The following is a 22,121-nucleotide window of genomic DNA, read 5'->3' on the forward strand; positions in this document are numbered from 1 at the left end:
CAGCGCTGGCTCTGAAGGGGCCCAGAGCCACATGACTCTAGGCACCTGGGGAAGGCACCGACCCAGCCCCGAGGCTACTGAAACCACGGGGCAGGGACCACAGGGACGGGCCTGCCTGGGGGACTTGTCTCCAGATTTTAGTGTGAATTCTGGAAGCCCCAGCAGTTGGCTCTGGAGAGGCATTGTGTGCAGCTGGGCCAAAGAAAACATGACATGCTTAACAGGGCGGCCGCGCTCCTTCCGCACCTTGAAGATACAAACAATACACTCATCAAAATGTACACAGAAGACCACTAACACTGTACCGTGTCCATCCGCACAGGGCTAGCTGCGTTTTCAAGGCTGTACCACAGTCCGCCTCCCTCCAGTTACTGAAGGGGCCTCAAGCACCACGGGGGTGATGGGGAGGTATAAGGCCACGCCCCACTTGGGGATCTGACCCAGGCTCGCACCAGCAAGGGCTTTTCCAGCCCTCGGGACAAGCCTGCATTCTGGGCATTACTAAGTGATAACGGAAGAGCCAATACATGAAAGCACGAGTACTCTGAAATGGAGTGCTGTTTGGTTAATAATCTGAGATTTTAAATGGATGACCCCCTCAAAGTGGCCTCGGTGTGAATTCACAGTTCATTAAATGGAGACTTATGTAGCTAGCACACGGTAAGGATGGAGGCTGTGGGTAGGGCAGAGCACCCGCCTGGGTCTGGCAGTGCCGGGACACAGGCGGGCCAGGACATCAGCAGGCCTCCTTTCAGTGTGAGTCTGGCTCAAATCACCAACTTGTAAATTTAGGTGGTTTTGCTTAGTAACAACTCCTTTTGGTTTACAGTAGAAAATGCAGTGCAAAAATTTTAAATGAGGAACACTCTATTTACAATTAATTTAAACTTATGAAGCTGTTTTAACTGGACTATCTAAATGTGTTAATTAACATCAATGATGGTTTCTTATTTCTCACACTTTGTTACTCTGATCATTAACAGCAATGGAAAAGCTAAATTAAGTTAATGAATTGTATGTTTCTTAAAGGACTTCTAGGTTTGTTTTCAACAACAAAAAAAATAGAAGAGGAAGATTTGAAGAGGCATTTTTGCCTCTACGCAAACATTTTTGGTACCAAACTTCTTAAAAACCAAATGGCTTAAAAAAATTTTCCCCCAAAATTGTTTTGACATGCTGCTCAGACAAGACTGCTTAAAAAAAAAATAGCATATACACAAATAACCCCAAGCAGCCTCAGCAGCAGCGCCTGTAAACTTTAAACTCATTTCACTTTCTAAAGAAAAAAAAAATATATATATATATATATAAGTGATCACAGAACCGATCAATATCTCTTCTGCAGCAGTATCACCATCCTTAACCTCAACACTGATGGAAACATAGGCCCGCGCCTGCGCGTCAGGAGGCATCTTTAGGAAGGTGGGACCCGCCTTGGCCCGGCCCGGCCCGGCCCTGGCTGGGTGCACCCTGCCAGCAGCGCTGAGGGTGAGACCGCCAAGCCCCCACACCCGGGGAGTCCACGCCGCCTGCACAATAGCCCAGCGCCACTAGCGAGACTTCACGCCGACCAGGACAACAATGAGGACAATGATGATGACAAACAATATTAAAATCACAAGCATCTTCCGGTTCTTCTTTTGGTACTGCTCTGCCTACAGAAAGAGGAGAAAACGCAGTCACTTTCCGAGAACCCCAAGCCACCTCCGGTGTCTAGCACGAGGCACTGGCCTTCTGCAGGGACTGGCGTCTCTGCTGGGGCCAGGCCACACTACCAAAACACCAAGCCTCCCTCAGAGTGAACCATTGGCACCGCGCAGGGCTCCACCAGCGACATGCTGGCCTCACTGCTGGGACAAAGCAAAGAGATGCCAAAGACCCAGGGGCATCTGCTCTCCCCACCCAGGCTTCTCAGGAAGAGCCCTGTGCCTGGGAACAAGTGTTCACCAGATAGACACAGACCCTTGAACGACAGCAGAGCTTCTGGGGGGTTCCGGAGGAGGATGCCTGCCGGGAACATCAGCCTCGTCTGTCCTCTTTTGTGACCCACCAGCCTTCTGACTGGTGACTCAGCTTCATCTCTATGCCCACCAGCCCAGAGCGGGAGGCCCCGCTTTACAGGGGAGTAGGCAGCAGCGGGAGCACCACAATGAGGAACAATCAGGGAGCACCTCTCAGCCCCCCTCAGAGGAGTGGTCTGCCCCAGGGTGCAGTTCCCTTCTGCAGGAGAAGCCCTGGGCACCACAGACCAACAGCAAGCAGCACCCTGAAACTGGCTCAAAATGATTCACGGTGTAAAAACTAAAGCAGAACTTCTAGTTCCCACTACATTTGTTCACTTCTGCAGACGCCTTCTCATTTGTCTGTTTCATGCAAAACATATTTCACTAGGTTTTATTTAAGAACCTACAAACCAATGCATAACTCAGCTATATATCAAATCTGGTTATTGCAAAGAGAGACATGCAAGTTAGTTAACACTGTTGGTGCCCAGGGCTTGGCAATCAAGTTAATCTAAGTACTCAAGCTGTCTCTGCACATCAAGCAAGACTTCCCCATAAGAGCCGGGCTCGTTCCCACTGCAGGACCGCACAGGGAAGACAACCAAGGATTTCTGCTCAGCCCTGCCAGGCTGGACACTAACCCTGACACTATTACCCGGCACAATCTCCTGCCAGGCTGGACACTAACCCTGACACTATTACCCGGCACAATCTCCTGCCAGGCTGGACACTAACCCTGACACTATTACCCGGCACAATCTCCTGCCAGGCTGGACACTAACACTGACACTACTACCTGGCACAATCTCCTGCCAGGCTGGACACTAACCCTGACACTACTACCTGGCACAATCTCCTGCCAGGCTGGACACTAACCCTGACACTATTACCTGGCACAATCTCCTGCCAGGCTGGACACTAACCCTGACACTATTACCCAGCATAATCTCTGCTAAGAACACAGCTAGTTTCAGACACCTTAGTGAACTGGGAAAATGCTCATTAGAACCCTAGAAATACAATGGGAATCAACCACACAGGGAAGTAGTCAGTTTATCCTGAAGAATTATTACATTGTCTTGAAGGAAATATGTACCCAATATTGTACCCAATACAATAAACTTGTAAGTTTATAAATGTTTCTCCCAATTACAACGTTTCAAAGATGATTTTAAAAAAAAAATCAGAAATAGAAAGCACCCTGAAATGGGAACCCCATTACAACAAGAAATGCACTAACCACTACTTACCTCATTAACACTAGAGATGGCTAACTACCACTCAATTCACCAATAGAAGTGAAAACACTGACCAGGAATCTCTATTAACAAGGCAACACTACCACTCACTAATTAACATACGAGAAAGCAGGAACTACCACTAACTTCATTAACCCTAGAGAGAACACTTATGATCTCTTCTGTAACACTACCACTCACTTCATTAATGAGAGAGCACTAAACTACTCACACCATTAACACACAGTGTCCCGACTACTACTAACTTCATTAACAAGAGAACACTACTCAGTTGATTAACATGAGAAAGAACACAACCACTGACTTCAAAAGCCAGAGAGAGAGAGAGAGAGAATGCTGCTCAGGAGAGAACAGGAGCCACATCACTCACTTCATTCACACAAGAGAGCACCTGCAGACCTTTGCTCTGGAGGTGAGGCAGATCTGCAGTTAGAGAGAAATCTAGAAGGCTCCTCCTCAGGGAGGACCGAGTCAGCAATTCATGTTTCTTCTAAACTCCAATTGACCCCCAATAAGAAGAGAAAAAAAGAATGAAGAAGGCATAGAGGGTGACCCACAGCACAGTGAGCTACACCTCACTGGCTATACCCTGACTGCAAAGAATGGTGGACATCGTTACACTGCTGCGTAGAGAGCTGAGTCGGCTCCAGTGCTAAGACAAGTATGAAGAGAACCCTCGGAATTCTTGTGATTTGATTCCTGTTTCTAACATTCTCAACCGCGGACAGACGTCGTTACCTTGTGAAGCTGTTTCAAGCCATCTTCAGTTTTAACACAGGACTGTTCAACGTTATAGTCGATTCTATCAAGGACTGTACCCTGAGTGACAAACAAGAGTTACAGATGATCAACACCTGTGCTGGGGAGCATGGGTGCCAGCCTCACCCTCCTCCGGCTGACCCGAACACTGTGCCCTGCAGTGATGCAGAGCCCGGGAGAGGCCAACACTGGCAAACTGAGCTTTCATTTTTGGACTTACCCTCTATGGGATCTGCTCTATTCAAACCTACTGGGGCTTAAAAAAAATACGTGGTTCAGCCGGGCGCCGGTGGCTCACACCTGTAATCCTAGCTCTTCAGGAGGCTGAGATCTGAGGATTGCTTGGCTCAAAGCCAGCCCGGGCAGGAAAGTCTGTGAGACTTTTATCTCCAATAATACACTCAGAAAACTGGAAGTGGCACTGTGGCTCAAGGGATAGAGAGAACTATCTAACCTTGAGCTTAAGAGCCGAGGGACAGCGCCCAGGCCCAGAGTTCAAGCCCCATGACCAACAAAAAAAAAAAAAAAAGAAAAAAAATACATGGTTCAGTGGAAACAGGTTGTGTGCAGCAAAGGGCCAGCGTCAGTGCCCACTCCCTGCTTAAATACTTGGAAGAGGAAAGCGATGATCAGGTCCGCAAACTATTAAGGCTACCAATGGAAGCAAGGTGCTCCATGGGTAGGGAGAGAGCCCGGGGACGTCCAATCCATCTAAAATGAAAAGGCTGGGGTCTTGTGAAGAAATGTCCAATTGTTTAATCTCCTAGTTCCAGTGGGAAGATGGAAGCACTGGGCTGCAGGGAGGACAGGTTCTCAGTGAAACATGGCAGCCTAGGAGAGGCAGAGTTCATTGGAGCTCACAACCAACACTCCATCCTGCAGCTGGTTTCAAGGAGACCAGGTCCCAAGCCCCTCAGGCAAGAAAATAACATGCTCTAATCAGATTCTAACAGTGGATAACAATTTAATTCTACTAGAAAGCTAGTAGTTTCAATTGCCATTACACAATAAGCTGCCAAAATGAGAAAGGAGATCTTCAGTATGGCCAGACTCAGTGCTGGGGTTGGTGAAAATCAGCCAGGCCTCCAGAGTGCTCACACAGCTCTTCGAGGCAGGACAGAGATGCTCAGACCCTCTTCTCTTTTTTTAATCTTGAGAAAAGGCTTATTCATATTTTATGGGAAATGTTAATAACCTAAGTAGATGATCTGAACACACACACACACACACACAAACATACACTCATGAGGCCTACAAGATCAAAGAACCTTGGACCCGGAGGACCCCCTGCGTACCTGCTCTACAATCATGGCTCCTAAGTCCCTAAAGATCTCATTCAGGTCAGAAATGGACTGCACGATCTGGCGGATCTCCCGCTCCCGCTCTTCCACCATCAGAGTGTTCTGTTCCACCAGTACCAGCTGGTCCTCTGTGAAGCCCTGGCAAGACAACAGTGCAGAGTGCTGTCAGGACGCTCAGGCCACTGGAGGCCATTTGGAGAATGGGGCTTCTGAAACGCGGATGGTAATAAGCATGTATTTTTCCTGACAGGAAAGGCCCCAATTTCCCAAAGCAGCGGCATGTGCAGCACCGCAGCCCAAGCAAGGGTGCTGAGCTTAGCCCTTGTCTGAAGCCATGCAAGGGTTCAGGGATGGCCCTGTGCTCCTCAGGGTTCTTCCCACCAAAGTGGGACAGGCCCTGCTTCCCCAAGGCCTCTCTGTGGCTTTGGAAAAGAAGAAACAGTATGGCTGCCCTCTGCCTGTCGCAAAGACTACTGGCTAGACAGGCAGCAGTGTGCTCCGCAGGATTGGAGGTCTGGGGAGAGGGAAGCAGAACGGAGTGCGAATACACCGACAGCAGCCGCGTTCGCAGCCCTTCACATACCCGGTCGTACAGAGTATTATCGCCTCCATCATCCATTAGTGGTACTGATGTATCAAAAAAATGCTGCGCTCTTTCCTCCCGGTTCTTCATGCCTATCATAGATAGGAATCCACTTTACTCCAGTATGGAGACCATCCTGGTTACTGTTCCACCATTAAAAAGGGAAGATCTAGAGTAAAACTCAACAGTCAAAGTGGAGGTCTCCCGAGCAGTTTAGAGACCTCATCTCCGGGGAAGGAGAGAGGAATGCGGCTAGACATGCAGCACTATGCGAGCCTGCGAGTTACTCAAGACCAAGTCACACTAACTGTACAATTCACTTGATGCCGAGACAAAATGACACAACCACCCGAATCTCTGCGACAGTTACAAAACATGTCCAAAAAGAGGAAAAAACCTGTGTTTCTCTCTAGGAGCATCTCTGGCAAAACTCCACAGGGCCCCAATCGAAGTTTAAATCAAATTAAAACGCGAACGCAGCAGTCGTCAGGGGAGCCTGGGGTTGGGGAGCATCGGCTACGCGACCACAGGCGACCCCAGTCAGAGGGGAGGTTCTGCCCTGGACGGCCACGGCGCCCCGGCGCCCATACCTGGCTGGTGACGTTTGGAAGCCACTGCGTGTGCTAAACGCGCTGGGGGCTTCCACGGGCTGGGCCCGGCTGGGTGCCCCGCGGAGGGCTACTCGGAATGGGGCCCGGCCTCCCGGGCGAGGTGGGGTCTCCACTCACGTTTCAGGTAGCCCGACTGCGCGTGCCGGAAGCCGGTGGAGAGCTCCTGCAGCGCCTGCGCCAGTGAGGCCACCACGTTGCGCAGCAGCCGCTCCTCCTGCTCCGTGCGCGCCCGGCGGGCCCGGCTGGGCAGTGCCCGCACCGCGCGCTGGCACCTGTGGAAGAGCTGAGAGAAGGGCAGGCTCAGGGCGGGGGCGTGGCAGGGGCGTGGCCCATACATGCACTGGCACCTATGGAAGAGCTGAGGGGGCGGGGCAGGGGCGGGGCCCACACAGTGCACTGGCACCTATGGAAGAGCTGAGGGGGCGGGGCAGGGGCGGGGCCCACACATGCACTGGCACCTGTGGAAGAGCTGAGGGGGCGGGGCAGGGGCGTGGCCCACAGTGCACTGGCACCTGTGGAAGAGCTGAGGGGGCGGGCAGGGGCGGGGCCCACACATGCACTGGCACCTATGGAAGAGCTGAGGGGGCGGGGCAGGGGCGTGGCTCACACATGCACTGGCACCTATGGAAGAGCTGAGGGGGCGGGGCTGGGGCGGGGCCCACACAGTGCACTGGCACCTGTGGAAAAGCTGAGGAGGGCGGGGCGGGGCAGGGCAGACCCCGGCGCCCCCCCAGCTCTCCTCCCCAGGGGTCCCTCCTCCCCGCTGCCGTCCCCACTGCTCCGATGGGACACCCGGCTTGGGCCTGGTTATGAGAACCCAGGAGACGCACGCAGCCGAACTGCTAACCGCGGGGTTATGAGCAAGAAAACCTCCCACGACACTAGGCTGCTTTTCAGTCATGAGCACTGTAACTGTCGGCACTACGTATGATGGAAGCTACGGTTAAAACCGGCTGAATAAATGCATCCCTATTCTGAACTTCATTCTCATTTAACTAATCGGTTAGTAGCATCCGTCAATAACTGGACGAGCGATTCCCCGCCCCGCTGAGAAAGGCGTCAGGCGCGCGCCCGAGCTGCGGGCGAGCTGCGGGCCGGGCCGAGCTGCCGCGCCGGGGGCTCCGCCCGCACCCTCACCTGCGTGATCTCCTGCGTGGCTATCTCGATGGCGCGCTCCTCGGCGCTGCTGTCATCCAGGGTGGGTCTGTTCAAATGCTTGTCGTGCAGACTGGCTAGCTCCTTCATCTTCTGCTTAATTCGCCCGACATCATATTGTATCTAGACAAATGAAGTCACCACAACTCCACTCACGCCTGGCATGTTTCAGTCGGCCTCCAAGAGACAATTAGCTACACTCAGAATACACAGGTAACCTGCCGGCTCACCCAGATGAACAACTGTAATTCCAATTACCAGGACAAACTCTTCGAGGTTGTACAAGGTTTACATTTCTATGACTCAGGTAGTGGCTACCAAGGATAAAACTCAACCCAGTCATTCAGCACCCTGTCACACACGCACAAAAGCTTTCCCTGTTTGATATAAAATGGATGGACCAAAGCTCCCATATAGCTTGGGACAAGCACAGCCAAGTTAGTTTCAATGGAAGACATCTTAAAATACACTGTTATTCCAGCTTAGTAACTTTAGCCCTTGACCCACCTCATCCACTCCATCCACCCACTTGGGTGGGGAGCGTTTTGTCACACCGATTGCTGCTTCTGGGTCTAAGCTGAGGCCTGATACCAGGGCCATTCGGTCATCAGCAAGCTGTGGGGAAAGACATGGACACAGTTTAGATACGGGTACTCTTCCTTCCTAAAAACAAAGAAATGTAGGAGTAAAGGCACTAGCCTGTATTGTTTGATTTGAAATTGTTTTCTTAGCTTTTCAGTCACCAGTTCTTAATTTCTTTGGCTATTCTTGTGAACATGAATTTGACTTAATCTGGCTACAGAAATACAATGAGAAAAATCAATGAGAGATCCTCAAAAGAAAAACTCTCGGTACTAGACTATGATAGAACACAGAAGGGACCTCGGTCATTAATGTGGTCAGATACTACAAATGATTAGGCTGTGAGTAGAGCCAACACAAAGCTCTATCAGTGAATTCCCATCTCCTAAGCTTATTTTGGGAATCGTTGCGATGCAGTTATCTTCATACAGGATCATAAACACTGCTCAAGTGTGTGGAAGAATGGTCTAGAGGTGAGCATTAGTGTCCTGACAGGACGCGGCAATCCCCATCACACCGGCTTCTCTCTGCTGTTCAATACACACAGACAACAGTTCTCCTCGTTTTGAAATGGTGTTCATAGTCTTGCTTTTTAAACCTATAATATGGTGCCTTAGTAAGTCTTTAAGACTGGAAGGGAAATTTCGGGTTTGGCTTTTTGTTCCCCTGAAGGCAATAAACAGATGTGAAAGGATCTTGAGGTGCCCTCAAGATCTCAGAATTTCTACGTGACAGCTTCAAAAGATCCAAATGATAACCAGAACATAATGGGAAATAGTCTATAAAACACCTTTATAGATAATACTCTGTAAATTGTCTAAACACTGTAGAACTGGATGAGGAATTTGTATTCCTTTTCTTTCCTCTTGTTTGAAATTTAAATTTGTTTTTCTGTGCTCTTGATATTTGCTTACCAAATGATAAAGAACAAGACAAAATTTTCAAGTGTGTAACTGAAGCAGGGAAGCAGCGCACAAGAAGCAACACAGATGAGGAGAGCTCTTCAAGGGACAGACCCTATCATCTTGGACCCAGGGCTCATACTCAATTCCTCAGGGCCAACTGCTTGCTTCCCTTCCCCACTGGTTCTGTGGCCAGCTGCACAGAGTCCTCATCCTCTCAAAAGCCTTGCACAATCACAGAAGGGACGAGGACTAGTCTCTGGCATGGCGTGAGTGTGCGGGTAGACTGTGCTCCACGCCACCTGCTCATGCGCTGCCACTGCAAGTGGCGCCATTCCCACCCTTCACCTAGCGGTCTGTCTCCCTGACGCGAAGAGCTCTAGAAGTGGAACCTCTCTATCATACTGCTATTTGTTTTCAAGCATTCACTAAGAGAAATGGTACATTCATTTCATTATTTCAATCCTTACAAAAATCAGGCAAGCTAAGAATTATTACTCACACTATAAACTTGGAAATTGAGACAGAAATGTTAAGGCCATCGAGCTACTATGTGACAAAATAAAGCCTGAGCCAGCTGACTCCAGGAGCCCTTTCCGCCCTAAAGTTGCCCCTCACAGACACATAAACATAACTGCAATTTGTTAAGAAAATGAATTACGACAACATAACAGATTGAAACAGAAGGAAATCAGACCTTTGGTTTATCGCCCATCAACTGCACAGGAACTGTAGGAGACCACCAGTACACACCATCAGTATATACCACCAGTACAATGCCACCAGTACACGCCACCAGTATATGCCATCAGTACACACTACCAGTACACGCCACCAATACACATCACCAGTACCCTCCATCAGTACACCTCAGACACTTTTTGGGGGGGGGGGTCAGTTGTGGGGCTTGAACTCTGGGCCTGGACGCTGTCCCTCAGCTCTTCAGCTCAAGGCGAGCGCTCTATCACTTGAGCCACAGCACCACTTCTGGTTTTCTGGTGGTTCATTGGAGATAAGAGTCTCACAGCCTTTCCTGCCCAGGCTGGCTTTGAACCATGATCCTCAGATCTCAGCCTCCTGAGTACCTAGGATGACAGGCGTGAGCCACAGGCGCCTGGAACCTCAGCCACTCTGGCTGACCTGCGATGGTGAGAAGGAGCCCAGGGGCAGGGCCTCCAAGGAGCACACAACTCTGCATTGCATACTGATGAAGGCTGGAACAAACCACCTGCCACTCAGCCCTTGTCAACAATTCGGCAGGTCCCAGACAGTCACCGCTGACTAGACAACTGGACCTTACAGCTCCAGCCCTTCGTGCAAAGCCAAGCCTAAGATCAGCGAAGGGCCTCAATTCCACGGCACCAGCTGTAGCACCTCAGCTGCCACCTCCCACCATGCCGCTCGACTTCAACAGCCATCACTGCACTTAGTTTCCCAACTCATGACAGAACTGTACTGTTCTCCTGACAAACACACTTAAAAAGACACAGAAGGATGAGCTAAGTTTACCTGTGCCATCCCTAGCCCACCTCGTCTGAAGCAAGACAAGAGCTAGCTGAAATGGGCTCAGTTCTTCAATTTTATTCTTTATTTTATACATATGTTCCCTAAAACTCAGATGTAAACCAAAATCAGAGAATATATGCTCTTCAGGGTCCTAAGGCAGCCTGAAAAGGAGACCTCTCTCCAGAAGGGCCTGTGCCACTCATCAGCCGGCCACTGGCTTTCCCACGCCCAGCATCAGCTGGTGACAGAGAAAGACCAGCCGATGCTTTGGGACTAGTCACTTGTCCCTGTAAAATATGGTCTAAAACAATAGGTCAGTAGTGCATCATGACAAAATGTGGCTGCATGAAGAGGGTGCACACAGGGTACTCCTCCAAAAGGAAAAGTGTATTGTGGAGGGAGGGACGAAGGCAGGGAAGGAGAGGAAACAACTAGAGGCAAATGTCACCCAGGTGAAATGCGAACAAATATGGACATGAAAATACCGTGTACGCAAAATAACCTCTTTTCACTCTCCAAACAGCATTGCCCACGTAAGCCGAGTATCCCTGCTTGCTGACCATCCAGCCGCATGTACTTTAAACATGCCTTCTACTCCACAGACCACGCCTGCCACATTTCTTTTCTTCCTTTCTTCTACCTTAACTTTAGGTTACCCTCTTCCAAAAATATGGCAGAAGTTGTTAAAGCTCTTCTGAGTAAGCCTGTACTTCTGAAATAAAAAGTCTATCCACATTTTTAAAAGAAGAAAATGTCAGAAAAGCTAAACTTTTGAAAATAGAGGATTTAAGAATTCTTATCTCCTTGATTTGTGGTTGTCTTCCAGGAACTCTGGGTGTAACGCCCTCACCCACAGTCATGTTCCCATGGGAACATAGGAACTTCTGGCAATGCTCAGGGCAGCCCTCTGACAGGCTTTCATGCTGGTTATCTTTTGCCCTTAATCCATGTTTGATGAGGATATTTGTCCTCTTAAAGAGTGCCAGACAGTATGGGCAAATTCTTGATCTATGGAACATGTACACAAACACTCTTTCTCTGACTCTCATATAAATCTTGCTGTTCCCAACGTACAGTCTTCCTACTCTTAGAAAACCCTGCCTTCACATGCAGGCTGATTTAGTGTGCTTTGGGATGAAGGAGCAGCAGCGCCTTGGTAGACACACTTGTCCCCAGCTGAAAAACTAAGCCAAGTTCAACCACGCTGCGTGAGAATGAGAACAGCAGGGACAGGTCTGGACCATCGTCGCCACGGACAACTACAAGTCTGGAGAGGTCACAGCAGCTGCCCATGCGGCTCCCCATTGGGGGGGGTCATGGGTAGGATCGGCTAGCTAAAAGCAATCTGAACCACCTGCCAGCCCCTGACTACCATGTGGTGGTCTATTTCCTTTGAAGCGGTGGGGTGATCCCTCCTTCCCCCCACAACCACTACCTTTTGGGGTCACAGATTCAGACTTGCAAACCGCTCCATATGGAATGCCATTGAGTCTATATCTCCGCTGGCTTTAAAAGTCCCTGCTCTTTCCGAGCCTAAATGCTGCCAAAGTTCCGCCAGCAAATCAGTCCCCGTCCACCACACTCCAGGGACCCTTTGCTGCACTGTGTGTCAGCCAGAGCTCTCCCAGTATCCAGGCCCAGTGCCCAGGCAGGGTGCTGGCAGGGAGGTTCCTCAATGGGGGCAGGAAACTGCTACCCAGACCTGGCCCTGGCACCTGCTCAATGAGTTTTTGCCCAAAGATGTGTTTGTAGACTGTTCCTAGTGACTCACAGTTAAGTGTATGTTCACCCTAAGAAAAGTTTTGCAATGGAAAATGTCCTTCAGACCCCATTCTCCCAGGCCCATACCAGGGGGGCGTCCAGGCTTATAAGCTGCTGTCTAATCAGAATTTTTCTAAGCACACAGAAGAACAGATGTTAGAGATTTTTTGTTTTTAATCTTGACCACTCCCCCCATCCCTCCCCCCAACAAAAAAAGGCTCCCATAATGAACCTCACGTGTCAGGGAGGCCACTCTATGAAGCTCTTATAGATAGGACTCACTGTCAGAAGGCTAAAGAGCTCCGTTATTTATTTAACTGGGCTGCAGTGAGGAGATTTAAGTTGTGTGGGCCCTGTTGGTATTATCAACTAGTCAAAGCTTGTTCAATTTATAGAATTAAATCTTTACCTACTTGTTAGGATCTGGCTGGTCTGGAAACCAGTGCTCCTGATCCCACCACACCATACAAGGGTGCACATTAACACACACCACTCCTTCCCTTTAAAAAGTAAACCCTCAAGAAAAGTGTCCTTATTGAGACCAACAGGAGAACAGTCTAATCTCACTATCCCTCAACTCATTTAGTAGAGCTACTGAAATACAGTACCGAGGAAGTATATGCATTCCACCTCGCAGGTCAGATCTAATAAGCAAGGAAAAGGCCAAGAGCATGCTACTAGCGGGAGCTGACACAAGCCCCAATGTCCAGAAAAGCACCCAGAGCATGCCTGCTTCACCCTAGGCACGAGGCCTAGGGAAGCCGAGGAGCCCTGCATCCAGTGCCACCGGGGCTTCCAGCAGTCAGCTGTCTCCTCTACTCCACCTGAGCCCCACTCCTTGCTAAGACATTAAGGTGCCGTGGACAGACCCTACAGGCAGTGGCTCACTTTGTTGAGGCCCTCCCCGAAGTAGTAAATAATGCTTCTAATTCTCTTTCTAAATCATCAACTCAAATGGTGTGAAAGTTTTAAATCAGTAAACACATTATACCATAATCAAAACAAATGCTAAATATGCATAAGCTCTATTAGCATTTTACATATGACCAAAGGTGTCAGTAAAAACAGGTGTTGTATAAGCCAACGTTACCTAACATACCAAGATATCCAAAACACTGTACCTCATCCAGCTCCTGCAGACGCGTTGTTGCCAGCCGGCCCATCCAGGTAGGGAGAGCAGGAAGAAAAGCATGGGGCAGACAGACAAGGTACCATCAGGTAAGAAAACAGATGTTAAACAAGTTGACTATAAAACAAATTGACTATAAAAGTAAATATCCACTAGCCAAGGTATTTACAAAATCCCCTCTGAGCTTCCTTTCAGAAAGAAAGAAAGAAAGAAAGAAAGAAAGGAAGGAAGGAAGGAAGGAAGGAAGGAAGGAAGGAAGGAAGGAAGGAAGAAAGAAAGCTCTATCAGTTTATGTTTTGATTTTCATTTACTGAAATTATTCTTGTGAGTGAGGCTAGAAACAATAAATAGTTGTAAAAATGGAAACAAAACATTCTTGCTTTGGCTCATTAAAATATACCGCTAATCTGCTTCACAAATATAACACATCACATTATAAATTTCCTTACAAAATTAGAATAAAAGTTAAAATATCATATTCTAAATTTCCTTAGGAAGAAAAAAGTGAAAATGCAATGTTTAGAATCCATGCATATTTTAGTACATAAATCACCTATGCAAACCACAAAATTAAGAAACAACCACCAAATTGTCTAGAGCTACATTCAGATATTAGAGTGAACATATATACATTAAACCTCACAGACATAGCTTTAACCGTGGTAATGGAGGGCTGAGAAAGCCATCTCGCTGAGAGACACACAGGTGGGAAAAGAGAAGAACTTATCATTTACCAGGCATGTATTGTTATTAATCTAGAAAGCATGGTTTACAAGGTGTTATTCAACAGGCCAGCAAGGCCAGACAAGACAAAATGGGAGGAAAGAAACCTTTGCGGGGAAGGCGAGGGAGTGGTAGGCACCAGAGTAAGTTCCAATTTAAAACTAAAGATTCTTTCTTAGATCAACTTGTAATTCTATCTTCCGATCAGACAGTTACTAATGACAGATAATCTACACAACTAGGCCTTTTTTCCCCCCACAGTATTGATCATGGAAATAATTAGTGGTGAATTTCAATAATCAACTGTGTTGATTTTTTTAATGTCTAGCAGTAAATTCAGAAAATAGAAAACATAACTTTATCTAAAAATTAATGGTGCAAATGAAGCTGGTCCATCAGAGTAAATTATCATTACACAATGATAGCAATAAATGAAATCAAACACTTTTTCATGCAAAACTTCTCTCGGGTAGCATTACAGAAAAAGCAGAAAACCCTCTTCACTCCTACGATGTGCCCAGAGCGCAAAGGAGAAATGAGCTTGTACACACTGCTGCTGTGACAGGGCTTTGAGAAATAGTGGGAGAGAAGACAGTATCAATGGAGCTCCTATCTCAGTTCCTTTTTTACTTTAAAAAGGAAAAGTGTGTGCATTTTTTAAAAGCCAGGTACTTCCAGAAATGCTCCGATCAATGAAGCCAGATGCAAGGCAAAACCCCCAAGCGAGGCATGGAACCTGTTCCGTCCCCACCGGCTCCCTAGCACACCATCTCTGAGTACTGTCATCACAATCTACAGGCAAAAAACCTGTGCTGTTGGGTTATTAGCCTGGCACACACATCCCAACCTTTTGATTTCTACAATTATGAGATGATAAGAGGCAAAATTGCAATCATGAGATTCAGGAATAGGAGCAAACTTTTTTCTTACAAATAAGAAAACTGAGATTCAAAATGTGTGGATGCATTGCCTGAAGTTACAGAGCGTGCTGAAGGCTGGGCTGGGGACAGCTCCCGGTGACCAGGCCTCCTTCCATCCTACCCTTAGCCACTCTAATTTCATTAACAATCAGGGAATTAGTTGGTAATAGGCAGCCTCCACACCACAGCACCAGGAATTAAATTTAGAAGACCATCTTTCCAAAAACACCCTCCCTTATCCCCCCCCAAAAAAGAAAAGCTTTCAAAACTCCATCTGCCACGAAATTACCAGGAAATTTAGTCAAGACCTGAACTCAAACATTAAAACCTGTTGCTACACATCGCCACCTTCTAAATCTTTACAATGTCTAAATCTAGGGTTTGACCTGCCAATGGCATACAACCAACCAAGCTAACTCCAAGCAGCATGTGGAATTTGCAGTCTAAAGAACTTTCTACATTAAAACTGAAAAATGAGTGGAAACCCATCTGTGTTTACTCAGGAAGTCTGGAAAAGTTGAGCAAAATGAGTTGAAAATACAGGTCTGTGCTATCGTGATATTTACCTCATTTCCATTACTGCCAAAATAAAAGTTTGCTTCACTTTTATCCAACAAAGTACCCTTATTCTCAAGCAAGCCTCCCTGCTCAGATGGAATCTTTACAAGTAGAAAAGCAAATAAATCTAAAGGGAAACATACAATGATTTCATACTTGGATTCTAAAGACCTGATTTTCCAACAGACTCAGCCTGGACTAGAACTGAGAACCTTTGATATGTATGTTAAAACTGACTAGGGGAGGTTGTAAAGCAAGATTCAGAAAGGATCTTTCCCACTCCAAAAAGTATTTAAACAGTAAATTCTCCCACTTTCCAGAATCTGCAGCCCAAGTTCTAGAAAACAGCCAGCACAGTGTAGCCCAGGAGTGGACAAAGGGTTCTAGTCTACGCCAGGTCTCCCCGCAGCCTCTCACTCATGAGGTGGGGACCCTGGGCCCATCCCAATTCTTCCACTCCCTGCTTTCTTTATCTGTTTTGAGCACCTATTTGCTCAAAGACTAAAATCAAATCTCAGTCTGTTTTGAACAATTAATTTTATTTAATTCGGCACACCTACGAAAGGGTTCGGCCCGGTGACAGGCACAGAGTAAGTTCAATACACTGTGGTCAAGACTGAACAAGGAACCCTGGAACCACAGTTAATCCTTAATTGTTTTTTTCCCTAAAGCACAGGTTTTATTAAAAAAAAAGTGCTAGTTTCAAACTAATCTAAGACCAATTACCTCTAGCTTCCACATATAGATTATGCATTATTTGAAAGCAGAGTATGGATTAGCCAGTAAACACTAACAAAGTGCTCCAGCCCCTGTATTAGATTCATTCCAAGAATCAAAAGAAACACAAATCTATCAGTACCATACTGGATCAGAACAGCAACTCAACTTCTGCTTGCCATTCATTAATACTTCACACTTAAAAAATTAAAAAAAAAAAGATTATTTGACTTTATAAATCCTCTTCAGCTTCCTGAAATCAAACTGCTTGAATGGGGTACTGCCACAAAGCCAGCACCTGGCCGGGAAGATGGCAAAGTTGCTTCTGCCCAGTACTGGGGCAACTGGTAAGTATTCCTGCCAGTAATGCCGGACTGACAGGCACCGTACTGTGGTTGACTTGGATTTCTTATTTTCAAATGAAAGCTGAGGCTGGGCACTCCGGTCAGTGCATATAAAAACAGAATTTGAAGAAACATCAGACATCACCAAACTCAAAATCCTCAATTTACAAATAAGACATAAGATGTCTAAAAAGATTAAGTCCTACACCGAGTGGAACTTATCCTAAATTCCCTCACCAGCAGACAGATGTTCTTTCCTTAGTCACACTGCCCTCAGGGATAAATGTAGTGGCTCCCAAAACCAAGGGCAAAACAGTGCCATGGAATTAGCAGTGCCTTCTGCTCCAAGTTTGACTAAAATCAAACTTCAGTCTGTTTTTAACAATTAATTTTGCTAGCATTAATATAACAAAAATCACAAATATGTAGAGCTTTGTTTACTTCTGCCTGTTGAGGTTTAAAAAGGATTCAGAAAAATTAGACATTATTCATAGAGAAGAAACTTAACTGTGCGTCCGAGCCGGGATTGCTGAGCCTAGAAAAAACTGGGTCATCAAGCCACAGCAAGAGGCTTCCTCTGCACGGACCCTCAGGAACAGAACAGGGACCAGGTCCCCAGAGGGCAGACATTGACCCCACTAGGATCAACACACAAAAAAGACTTGGTAGTAAAAGGTACGGAGTGCCCACTGCAGGATCCCTCCTCTCAGGTTACACGGTGTCCAGCAAGGAAAACCTAAGGGCTGTCACAAACAGGGCCACTGGGTCAAATGACCTTTAGGTCCCCTCAGGCTGCTGAGGTCTATTCCTTTGTTTCTTTGGCCTCGGCAGATACTTAAATTGCTGTTTTAAAATTCCCGGGTGGATTTACTAGTGCCGCCACAATCTGTTGCCATCCATGCGGGTACCTGCAATAACCCTACCACCAAAGAACATCTAGTTTTTCTTCAAAGTAGTATTAAAAAAAAATACAGCCTTAATTTTTTTTTAAAAAAAAGATAAACCTTTAGGTGTGCTTTGCTTGAGACGCATGAGCCATACACCCTGACACGGCAATTCACAATCAATTTCTGCAGCTTCTCCTCAAATAAAATATGAAAATACAAAGCTACAATTTAAAAAAAATCTTCTATTTTAGGTATTTATTTTTAATTTTGCATGAAATCACAAATATACTAAAATCAATTTCTATTGTTTTTCTTCTAATGAGGAACTTAAAATTCCTAGGAATAATTTTGTTAATTTTAAGTTAAATTCTTAGGTCTGTTCACCTCTTTTCAAAATACCCAAGTTTAAATATATATTTATAAATTGTCTCTTTTTAATTGTCTTATTTTACTATGTCAAATGTATTTAAGTTTTTATTTATAATTTTTCAAACCTCTAGAAAAATGTATAAAATGACAGTGTCCCTGCACATATGAACAAAAATAGAAAAATGTGTAAAATGGTACAGATCTATTTACCAACTAGAATTAACATTATTTATATTTTGTCTCATTTGCTTTCTCTTTTCTTAAGGAGTATTAAGACCCAAAACAGCTGTCTTGGCATTTCACGCTGAACAATTCAGTAGACATCTGTAATAAAATTACCAAATTTAATTATAATTAGTTTAATAACTGCCTAATACCACCTAATGGCTAGTCCATATTAAAATCTGACATATACTTGTGATTTGCTACATGACTTTAAAATTTACAAGACAGAAATAAGGTTTAAAATATTTTCTGGGCTAAATAAGCAGTAAGAAACATTATATGTTAACTCAATATAGTTTTCTTTTAATGTGTTAAATGTCTTTTCCAAAAAAAAAATTTACAGTACTTTGCTAATTCCAAGAGTTAAAAAACCATGCACTCATGTTAATATCTTGCCGTCCTCGATTCTGTGTGTACAGAAATAGTTTCTGTGATCACTTCTAAATAAACCAAAGATATTAACCTCCACCACTAAACACTTCAGAAATATATAGCAAACAATGTATTTTTTAATGTTCACAATTACAATGCACAAATGTTTTATTTTTAAATTCTAACCTAGGAATCTATTTGTTATTTTGACTGTACAATCTATTTTTTAGGCAGTCTGAATTGACTGCGAGGATTTTCAGTGATCTGATTGTTTTCAGTAAAGTGATTTCAAATGCATAGGCTAATATAAGCATGTAATGTTTTCAACAGTATGGCATTTAAAAATATTTTTAATGTTCTATCTTAGATATGTGTTTTAGTCAGATTTAGAAATCTACTTTCAAGAATCTGTGTGAATTAGCTAAATATATATGAGCTAAATAGATCTGTACATTTCCTGATACATCTACTTTATAAACTACAGTGATACATAAATTTATAAATCTACTTTGTAAACAACAGTGATCCACTTAATTATCTCACATCTCATATACCTTATGTTTTTGTATAAATTGCCTGCTTTACAAAACCATCTTAAAAATCAGTTTCAAGATGTGCTTTTGAAAGCCTCCCGTCTCCACCAGGTTTTAAAACTGTCTGAAATAATTTTCCCCTCAGGTTACCCAAAGGTTCAGAGGGTGCTGAGCCCTACACAATTAAAAATTTAAAACCAAACAGTATCTTTTTCAGTTAATTAAAACTGAGCCCCCAGATGCATTGGCGCGGGTTTTAGTTCTGTTTTTTTCCCCCCAAAGGTAGCATAAAATCCAGTCATTTAAGGAACAACTCGTTCTTATTTAACATAACTAAAGATTCACTGAGGATTTTATTCACTCAGTTTCTACTCTCTTATTTCCTGGCTTATTTCAGGGCACACTTTTCAAAATTAGCGCTAGAATCTGCCCGGTTCCGGTTCCGTGTTAACAGACACCTTTCCATTTGTTTCTGTATTTAATACTTCTTTCTGTTTATAAATGTAAAAATTCTTCAAATTCTTATGCAAATAAAAACCCCAACACACTTCATTCATCCTCGGTTTCTTTGCTTCCAGGAGAGACTACATCTTTTTATTCCTAAAACTGCTCTCACCGCTTTAAATTGCTTTTCTGTAAGAAATATGGCCAAAGATATTTTCCACAGTGGCTTAAAAAAAGGAAAAACCGATCGGTGAGCATGTCTACTATGATCACAACACATGGCACGATTTTCCATTAGCACCGAGAAACACGATAAAGAAGAAAAAAATCAAATGGCCATGATGGTCCTTAAAAGATGAAACCATTGTGGGATTTCAAAACCAGTACATCTCAGGCATAATCCCCAAGAACCAGGTCCTAGGGTCGCCATCCATTCCCTGGAGCTCCAAAGCTTTCATTTACAACCAGTCTGTCCACAGCAGGAAGCCCCCTACTACCAGTTTTCTAACTCCACTTTTCAATTAAAGACATTACAGAGCTAATGACATTGGCTCCCACATCTCACTGAATAGTAAACTGAGGCTCTAAAAGTTTGCCCCCACCAAAACCAAGCCAAACCCAGCAATCTTTCTGGGGCCTTGCTTTTAAAAAGAAAAAAAATAAACAACAACAAAACAAACAAAAAGCCCATAGCTCTACTGCTTGGATAAGTGTGAAGGTTCTAGTCAATAAAATCAAAAAACCCATGTGCTATTTTGGAGGTTTAATTCTCACATGCGCATCATGGTTTTTTGTTTTTGGTTTGGTTTTTAAGTTCGAATGGAGGGAAAGCTTCATTTCCTGTCTGGGAAATGAAAAACAAGGGCCTAGCACCTTCCAGTGTCACAAACACTGAGCCCCAAAGAAAACCAGTGAAGCAATTATTCATGGGGAACATGGCTACACAGAGGATTGAAGTCATTAAACGAAAACGAGTGTGAAAACACACACACACACACACACACACAAACACAACTCCTTCCTCTTTGGAGGTGGGAGTGGTTCACTTGGGAGGATTTGAGTCTGAGATCCTGCCACCTGGCCATCAGGACCAACGTGAGGCCCACTACTGGGGAGGGGAGGGAAGCTTAAAACAAAACTAGACAAAAAGAAGGTTCTAGAAAGGCCCCGTGCTTCCAAATCCTAGTGTTAAGACATATGTAAAGTGAAGCAGGCCGTCGGGCTGTGACGACGCCAGGAGGAGGAGGCACTCGGAAGTGGGCAGACAGGGCCAGGCAGGGGTGGGGCTGTGGGGGGATTGGTAACTGTGTTCCCCAACCAGGTTTATGGGTTGCCCCTTGACCCCAGAAAAGGGATCTCGCACTTCTCTATTTGTCTTATTACTCTTATCTTCTTTTTTCTTCTTTTCTTTTCAAACAGAGAGACAGACAGACAGACAGACAGGCAGAGCCGCAGTGCACACCGTGCGTGTGTCGACGAGGGTCAGGAGACTCACCGCGGCAAGGCTACGTGAATGCAGAGGGCTGGAGGTGGTGTGACTACTCACTTGCTCGGCTAACAGCTGCCGGTTTTGGATGGAATTATTCCGCAACAACAAGAAAGCGTCGGTTAAACGCCTGGTGGCCATGTCTCAACCTGTGTGACCCCCCTCTTAGGGTCCCCCCCCCTAGATTCCTGCTGTATTCACTTTCTTTCTTAGTCTGGCCTAGCTGGTTCCCCCTTTCACAGATGCCTCTCTCGACGAGGCCCCAGGCCTCAAAACCCAACAGGCGCAGCTTTGCGCTCCTCCAAAGCGCAAAGACCCCTCCCCAAATAACCACCTAGGCTTTCCAATTGTCTGAGTCCCCCTACCCAAGACCTGATTTCGATCTCTAAGCGCTTAATCCCCCAATCCAGGCGTGGCAATCCGCCGTCCCAGAGACCCCACCCCAATCCAACCTCGGATCTACAAGCGTTTAAGGCGCCAATCGCCGGTCGGGAGCTGGGAGCGCCTGAAGCCCCCTGCCCTTCTTAAACCCTGAGACCCCTAAAGGTCTTGGCCCCTAGCCCTAACGTGGCTGTGGGCGTGTGGGCCGGGCCCTGGTGGCTGGCTCGCGGTCACTTTCCCTACTCCAGTTGAGCTTCGGACAAGAGCACCAGGCCGGGCCCTGGCCGGCCGGCGCCTGCGGCTCCCTGGCGCAGGGGCTGAGCCTGGGACGCTCGGCCCGACCTCCTGACCCCTTTCTTTCCTGAGTGGCCTGGTCCTCCACTGGCGGCGGGCCGCCGCCTCCCGGGGGGGTCGGCGAGGCCCGCCGGCCTCCTCACTCCTCGGCTCCGGCTCCCTCCATCCCCGGATCTGAGGGCAGCCCAGCCCCGGGCCGTTTCCGCGCTGAGGTCCCGGGTTCTGGCGTTCCCCCCTGGCCCTCTTCCTGTCCGTCCCTCGCGGGTGCCCCCCTGCGACGCGCCTAGGCTTTGCGTGCAACGTTCCGGGCGCGGGCG

General features: G+C 46.3%; 1 protein-coding gene across 9 annotated transcripts; it reads right to left on the reverse strand.

Annotated features, from left to right (window-relative positions):
* Positions 1 to 1,284: 1,284 nt before the first annotated feature.
* Stx16 (syntaxin 16) lies at positions 1,285 to 21,912 on the reverse strand. 9 transcript variants are annotated; one of them, XM_013024355.1, is made up of 9 exons: positions 21,190 to 21,912; positions 13,544 to 13,555; positions 8,179 to 8,286; positions 7,654 to 7,794; positions 6,634 to 6,799; positions 5,906 to 5,997; positions 5,317 to 5,460; positions 4,001 to 4,081; positions 1,285 to 1,655 (listed from the first exon to the last, which is right to left on the reverse strand). In XM_013024355.1, the coding sequence occupies exons 1-9, from the start codon at positions 21,268 to 21,270 to the stop codon at positions 1,551 to 1,553; spliced, it is 930 nt and encodes a 309-aa protein (XP_012879809.1). In that variant the 5' UTR covers positions 21,271 to 21,912; the 3' UTR covers positions 1,285 to 1,550. The 9 variants fall into 9 exon arrangements, with proteins under 9 accessions (XP_012879809.1, XP_012879807.1, XP_012879811.1 ...); XM_013024353.1 differs by having other exon boundaries at positions 21,139 to 21,912; XM_013024350.1 differs by lacking the exon at positions 1,285 to 1,655 and adding an exon at positions 1,675 to 2,272.
* Positions 21,913 to 22,121: the final 209 nt, after the last annotated feature.

This window comes from Dipodomys ordii, unplaced genomic scaffold, assembly GCF_000151885.1.
Source record: "Dipodomys ordii isolate 6190 unplaced genomic scaffold, Dord_2.0 Scaffold75, whole genome shotgun sequence".
In the NCBI taxonomy this organism is placed as follows: Eukaryota; Metazoa; Chordata; class Mammalia; order Rodentia; family Heteromyidae; genus Dipodomys; species Dipodomys ordii.

Excerpts from the sequence above, each read along its gene's own strand:
- Stx16 (XM_013024348.1), bottom strand. The coding sequence starts at position 21,270 with ATGGCCACCAGGCGTTTAACCGACGCTTTCTTGTTGTTGCGGAATAAT. Across the intron at positions 6,800-7,653 it reads CCACGCAGGAGATCACGCAG|CTCTTCCACAGGTGCCAGCG; the intron begins GTGAGGGTGCGG and ends CCCTTCTCTCAG. Across the intron at positions 5,998-6,633 it reads GCAGTCGGGCTACCTGAAAC|GCATGAAGAACCGGGAGGAA; the intron begins GTGAGTGGAGAC and ends TATCTATGATAG.